Raw genomic sequence first — 7,687 nt, 5'->3', positions numbered from 1 at the left:
GAGTTCAAATGGATTTTCCTTGTTTTAAACTTACTCATATAGTTTATTTTGCCTTAAATGCAGAAAGGGATGAGATTTCGTTTATGATAACGTGTAATATTTTAAATACTAAAATGATGACATAGAATAAGTCAAGGGACCTTGATCTAAAATAGAAAAATAATAAGATTTCAATCAATGTAATATGAAAATAAGGGATGGGAACCTAATTTTTCCAAAAACGTGTATATACTATAGAAATAATTGATGGCATAAGAGACAAAGAGCTATTTATAAATATTTTACTTTATCCCTATTTTTATCTGAGAATTTTTTGTTTTTTCATCGGATCTGTTCATTTTTACTATGTTTAGAATCTAATCAACTAGAATTTTAATTTTTTTTGCTATTTTAATGTTTTGATTGGTTTGGATTGCATTGTGCAATTCAATCTTTTTTTATTATTGAGATTCCGGTTTGTTTGGTAACTACTTTTAATCTACTTCCTTTGAGCTTTCACATTTTAGTTCTCAGTCTTCATTTTTTTTTAACTAAAAGTATTTACCAAACAAGATTTTAGTTTTTAGTTTTCAAAAAAGTGAAAAATAAAAATTAAAAGCTGAAAACGAAATGGTTATCAAACGGCCTCTTATTCAATATAAATATTACTATATCTATACGTCTACATATCTGCATATACATTTTACTCTAATTCAGCAATAGCTTCTAGCTCTAGGTGTCTTGCATTCCTAGTTGTAGAACCAGTAGGCACAAAGGGATTAGGCGGCATACTCAAGCTTTCTCCTCCTCCTTCTAACATCTGAACCACTATTTTCATGGAAGGACGATCCGACGGGTGCCACTGGATACACCATAGCCCTATAATTGCAAGTTTCTTTGGAATTTTACCATCTCCTTCTTCCCCAATGTGGATTCGTAGGTCATCCCCTTCCTCTAGAAGATTATAAATCCACTGTGGATAGTAAATTTCATTTGTAGTGTTATCCGTGATTGAACCAATATTCTTCCTTCCTCCTACCATCTCAAGCAGTAGCATTCCAAAGCTATAAACATCTGCCTTGTACGACACATTTCCGAAATTCCTGGAGAACACTTCAGGTGCAATGTAGCCCATGGTCCCCCTTGCTGTAGTCATGGACACCAAGCTTTGATCCTTGGAACATAACTTGGCCAAACCAAAATCAGAAATTTTTGGAGTGAAGTTTTGGTCTAGCAAAACATTATGGGGTTTGATGTCGAAATGCAGGATTCGTAGATCGCATCCCTGGTGAAGATATTCAATTCCTTTGGCTATGCCTAGGGCAATATCTTGTAGCTTATCCCAACCAAGAAATGAATTCTTACTATCTGCAGATGAAATGAAATCCTGCAGGGAACCATTGGGGAAGAACTCGTAAACAAGAGCTCGTACAAATCCATCAGCACAAAATCCAACCAAGCGAGCCACGTTTACGTGGTGGATATGACCCATCGTTCGCACTTCATTTACGAACTCTTCCCCATCTCCCTTGGAACTGTTGAGGACTTTGACAGCAATGAAGAATTCAGAAGAGAGCATTCCTTTGAAGACAGTTCCATAGGCTCCTTCGCCCAACTTGTCCTTGAATTGATTTGTAATCCTCTTAATATCTGCGTACGAATACCTGCTTGGTTTGAGTGCTTTGTAGTCCTCCAAGAATCTTTCAATTCTTAATCGACTCTCTTTCTCCTTTCTATCAGCGCTATATACCCGATATGCTGCAATCGTCAGTAGAACAAGAAGCAAAGCACACAGGATTCCACCTGTAACCACTTTTTTCCATGTGTTGCCTGTAGAAGATCATTGCGAATTTAAACGAGACTGTCAGGTAATATTCCTAGTAAAAATGGATTGGACAACATCCTTCAAATAATAATTACTAAGACATAAATGTAAAGATGTTTAAAACTAGCAATGAATACATATGTTATCCTTACTTGGTTTCCTCCAGGGAAGACATTTAATTTCATTGTTCTGCCATTCACACTTCTTTCCCTCTCCACATTTTCTGCAATTTGGTATAGACCATTTGAAACGAAAAACATAATATTCATCGGCTATTGGAACTGATAAAACATCATACATTTTTGTACAGGATTCTAGATTCTGGAAGAGAGTTTCAAAATAAACCCCAGAATCAATGGCATAAGTTCTCTTGCCACGGTCGCCAAGGCAGGGGACTTGACAACCATACGTATCTCGTATTGCAACAGAAGTAGGACAACTGAATAAGGTAACGTTTATGAAATTAATCATGTAATCGACTACTGGCACGAAGGGAGAGGGTGGCATGTTTGGGATTTCAACAAGCTTTAGCAGCAGGCAGTTACTTGGGGAATAGACTTGGATTTCCTGACGCTTGTAATCTGTGTCTTTGACAAATAATTTTATTAGTATTTGCTGCTCATATCTCCCATTGCATTCAAGCCCAGAATTTCCACAATGATGTGTGCGCCTGATGTTCAATGGGAAATGGATAGCCGGGCCTTGATCATTGCTACAGTTGGATTTCGCGCACACATATTGGCTTGCTTCAACTAGTTTGAAGAAAACCAGTATCAATATGCAGAAGGAAGAGATGATCAATTTCTGCATTTCTGAGATAATAATAATAAAAATAATGCACATGGATTTTTCTTTTCAATAATTGAGCAGAGATATATACGTAGTAATTATACACTGTCCTCCGTTAATGAAAAAGAGATAGAGAGAGAATTATGGTTACACAATTCTGTCTTTGTCGTTGACGGACTGTGTCAACATCATTTACTGACTTTTCTCTGGGATAGAAGTCCTTACTGCAACTTCATGGAAGGTGACTTAACCCCACCAACATTAGAATACTACTTGGTGTTTTCTCTCTCTGCTCGCTCACTTGGTTCTCTCTCCCCTCTCTCTCTCTCCCTCCTAAGGAAATTAGCCGGGCCTTGATCATTGCTACAGTTGGATTTCGCGCACACATATTGGCTTGCTTCAACTAGTTTGAAGAAAACCAGTATCAATATGCAGAAGGAAGAGATAATCAATTTCTGCATTTCTGAGATAATAATAATAAAAATAATGCACATGGATTTTTCTTTTCAATAATTGAGCAGAGATATATACGTAGTAATTATACACTGTCCTCCGTTAATGAAAAAGAGATAGAGAGAGAATTATGGTTACACAATTCTGTCTTTGTCGTTGACTGACTGTGTCAAACACCATTGACCGACTTTTCTCTAGGATAGAAGTCCATACAGCAACTTCACGGAAGGTGATTTAACCCCACCTATATTATAATACTACTTGGTGTTTTTGTCTCTGTTCTAGGATAGAAGTCCTTAGAACAGTAACTGCCTATTGCTGTGACAAAGGCCTTCTACTGCAACTTCATATTCAATCCCCTCCAATGAACAATAATTACCTTTAATTAATAATAATTATCTTCTGCATCTCCACACCCATAATTGAATAGTCATGTCAATAGGCAATAAAATATTAGTATTTTTATTTTATAAAATAATACAAAATAATTCTATTTGTAATTTCGGATAAGATTTTTAATCGTTCTCGTTGCACCACGTGTCATTATCCAAAAAGATAATTTTTGGTGATAGATTTCGATAAGATTTTTATCCAATGCCGTCGTGCCCCATCTCGTTACCTTTTCAGAATCGTTAAGGATAGATTTCTGATAAGATTTTTAACCAATCACGTTGCGTCACGTGTCATAATCTGTTTAAAATCTTTGATGATAGATTTCGATCAGATTTTTAACGAATGACGGCATGCCACGTGGCATTATCTACAACCTAATCTTTTTTTTTTCCTCCATATAACCCACCATCCATCCGATGAAATCACACACCAAAATCTAAATCTCTATCATTATTCATAGTTTATGCTTCCTTCTTATAACGTGGCTGACGTCCATGCATCATTTGGCCTCAAGCTCTCAGGCTACCGATTCGAGTCAGGCCTCTCACTCGGGCACCCCCTCAGCCCAATCGCCCGCATGGGCTGGAGCAAGGAGCTGGGGCTATTGGGTAGGAAATCTCACCGGTCCATCAAGCTGGACCTCCCGCTGGAGCTGCTCTTACCGCAACTTCACGAAAGGTGATTTAACCCCACCTATATTATAATACTACTTGGTGTTTTCTCTCTCTTCTCTCTCGCTTGGTTCTCTCTCTCTCTCTCTCTCTCTCTCTCTCTCTCTCTCTCTCTCCCCCTCCCATGGTAATTAGTGGAAGTAGGTTCTTCACCTTAATTTTAGCCTTCCTACTTTGCTTTTGAAGTTTGGTATTGATCTGCTTTAAAATAATAATAAAATTTGGTGAGAATAATCAGTTGTGAAAAGATTGTCTTCCTTGATCCCAATTGAAAGTTCTATGACAAGGAAACTCTTTGTTTGGATGGGAAAATTTAAGATTACTAATTTTAAAATAACAGAAATTGAAATAACGAAATTTTATTTTCTAGAATTTATAAAATTTCTTGTTTGGTTAACCTAAAAGAGGAATGAAATTTGAATACATGTTTGTTATTTTTAAATTCTCACTTGCTGAAATTTAGAAATGACACCTATTTACATAAAATTTAAACATGAGAATTGAAGGTCCCAAATTCCAAGTTTTTTCTCACACGGAAAGTTAAAATTTCTATGTTTATGAATCTAAACAAAGGAATTGATTGTATCAATTTATAAATTCTATCTTTTGTCAAATTCTAAGTTTATTTTCCTTATCCAAACATATTGTTACCATACCAATGCATGACCATGACAATAACATATCCAGTTAGGGTCTAGGATATTTCTCTTCACTTGTAAGTGCAAAAGAGAGAACAATATGGCATTAGTATCATGAGAAAGTAATTAACAATATCATCATGTTTAGTCTTGGCTATTGTTAACCTTCAAAGGGACAACATCCATGACAAAGAACTAACACCAAAATCCATAAAATAAAATAAAAAATAAATGTTACAGATCCAACCAATACACAATTCAATTGGAAGGAAAAACGCACAACAAACAAATGACTATCAGAAAATAAAAATAACTAGCAAAATTCACAACAGCCATAAAGAGCCTACCTAAAAAGCTAAAATAATTCAAGAAAGAAGAGAGTAGAGGCGTTGACCTAGAACAAAGCAAGAAGATGATGCACGAGCCGAAAATCCGTCGAAGATTTGGAGAGTTAACAGAGTGAACAATGCAGCCCTAAACCCTTATTAGGTTTTATCACGAAATTTGGCACCCTAATCGTAAAGTTTGGCTGTTGCAAGATTTCCCTGCAATATATTTGTGATTCTCATCGTAGTTAGAATTGTGAAATTACACTTATTTAGACGAAATTAAAATTGGGAATCTTCATCCCCAATTTCTAACTTTTTCCTGTACAATTTGCCTTTGCTCTCGCTAAATGTTGTCGAACAAGAGAAAATTGCTTTCACATCCCTAGATTTTCGAGTTTAAATGAAATTCCGAGTTTTTTTTTACCGTAACCAAAAAGATAAGTTGCAAATTCTAAAGGGATTTTGGCATATTGATGAAAAAACAGATCACAAAAAGTTATATATAAGAGATTAGAACGGCACCGCATGAGCATTCCAAAGAGCACTCAAGAGGGATTTGCAAATGACTACTTAAAAGGAGTTAATATTATGTACATTGGTGTGTATGTATCTAGAAATATGCATATACATTTTACATAATGACTATAAGATTAAAAAGGAAATTAGCTTAAGATTTTATCCCACTGCATATGAAGTTCCTAAGTCTTTCCCTTGGGTCTACTTGGATAAATTTTGTCACGACACTATTCATCTTCTCTAGTTATCAAAAATCGTACCGCATGTCTTAGTTCACCAGTCAGTTACATTTACTAGTAACAACTTGTTTTCCGGTAATATCATGTTAGAGGCCAAAGGAGAAGCAACTTGTTCTGTTGTTCACTAACTCACATCAACAACAATATTCATCTTCATCTTCATTTCTCAACAAACTCACATCAATTGGAAGCCCTTCCACTTAGAAACTTAGACTTCTTTCTTTGTCATATATTGTTATGTAGAAATTTCATATTATATTCCAATTAGAAACTTGCACTCTCGTTACCCCTCAAGACTTGAGATTGTAAATACAATACTATGACTTTTCTTCTAATCAAGTATTGTTTCAATGACTACCACTTTGAAAATGAGGCTTTCTTGCTTTTTTCTAAAGGAAACTAACGAAAAGTTCAAAAACAAATTTAGTTTTAATGAAAAATGATAAATAAAGGTGTAGTGAATAGTAGCCAGGAAATGTAAAAATGTGGTTTTTCGTAAAGAGTGAACAATACCGGAAATATTTCGTTAAAATTTCTTTTTTCTAAATCACTATAACTTTTTTTTAGCTTCTAATGAATGTCTTGTCTCCCTTCAAGGTCATTTTTTTCCTATTCACACGGCGCATCAATCAACATCCACATCCTCTTCAATAAATAGTTGATTTTTTCAAAGAAAAATACTCTTTCTCTCTGCTTATGTAAAGTCATATTTATTTTTGTCTTTTAATAAACATGATTGCATAAAAGGAAGAAAAATGGCATGTCAAACTCACAATCCCTTTGCAGATCATTGAAATTTCATTCGTTCAACTTTTGTGCCCCATGCTCATTTTCCATGGAAATTTAATAAAAGAAGAATAATCATTCGGACAATCGTTGCAATACTCACATAATTCCAAAATTTTGGATAAAAACTGATATGAGAGTTTTCATTCTTGGACTGTTAAGTACCCAACATCCACGTCCACTTCAATGACTCAATCTTTCAGTATTAAATTTTGTTTTGCTTTGTTCAAGATTCATTGTTTCATCTAATTAAAATTAAAATTTGGCCAAGTGTGAAAAGATTCAATCTCTCACTATTACGAACTCTTACCCATCTCCCTTGGAACTGTTGAGGACTTTTGGCAGCAATAAGGATTTGGTCTTATGAATTGACGTACCTTCATCCATACGAAGAGTACGCAAACTTTTCTTCAAATACAACCATTTAGCAAGGGATTTGGTCATATACAAACTCTCCAATTTTAGCCACAACTTCGGTGCAGATTTGATGCTACCAACTTGACGCAAGACTTCATTCGATAAAGTCAGCAGGATTGTTCCAAGTGCCCGCTCCATAACTTCTTTGTTTTTCTTCATCAGTCCACGAATTCAGGAAAGCCTTCACACCCTTTAGCGTTTTTAAAAGCTCTTGTTGAATTAACAAAGCACGCATCTTCAATTTCCAAATACCAAAGTCATTGCCATCGAACTTTTCAATATCAACTTTCACCGACGACACAGAAGGCTTCATATTGATTGCCAAGAAAAGCCCAAGCCGAAAGCTGGGCTCTGATACCACTTGTCGTACTTTTATGAGCAAAGGAAAGCAAATTATAGCAAAGTACCGATATCAACGTTGTAGGTGAAAACTAAAACAAACAATCTCAAACTAACACAAGAGATTTATGTGGTTCGGTGTAAAATCTAAGTCCACGAGCGAAGCATGACAAGAAATTTCACTAAACAAACGGAGATTACAAAATAGTGTTTAAACTCTCACAATCCAAATCCCACAAATTACAAACCCTAAACCAAACGAGTAGAGAACCCAAAACTAACGGAGAAGATTCTCCCAAATTGCTCTCTAACT

At 35.4% G+C, this 7,687-nt stretch overlaps 1 protein-coding gene across 1 annotated transcript; it reads right to left on the bottom strand.

Moving 5' to 3' along the window:
* Window positions 1-610: 610 nt before the first annotated feature.
* Window positions 611-2,702, bottom strand: LOC126612293 (rust resistance kinase Lr10-like). The gene is made up of 2 exons (XM_050280680.1): window positions 1,957-2,702; window positions 611-1,809 (listed from the first exon to the last, which is right to left on the bottom strand). Exons 1-2 carry the CDS (start codon window positions 2,645-2,647, stop codon window positions 683-685), a joined length of 1,818 nt encoding a protein of 605 aa, XP_050136637.1. The 5' UTR covers window positions 2,648-2,702; the 3' UTR covers window positions 611-682.
* Window positions 2,703-7,687: the final 4,985 nt, after the last annotated feature.

Source organism: Malus sylvestris, chromosome 2 (genome assembly GCF_916048215.2).
Source record: "Malus sylvestris chromosome 2, drMalSylv7.2, whole genome shotgun sequence".
NCBI classification, from domain to species: domain Eukaryota; kingdom Viridiplantae; phylum Streptophyta; class Magnoliopsida; order Rosales; family Rosaceae; genus Malus; species Malus sylvestris.
This window is presented reverse-complemented; position numbering and strand designations above follow the sequence as displayed.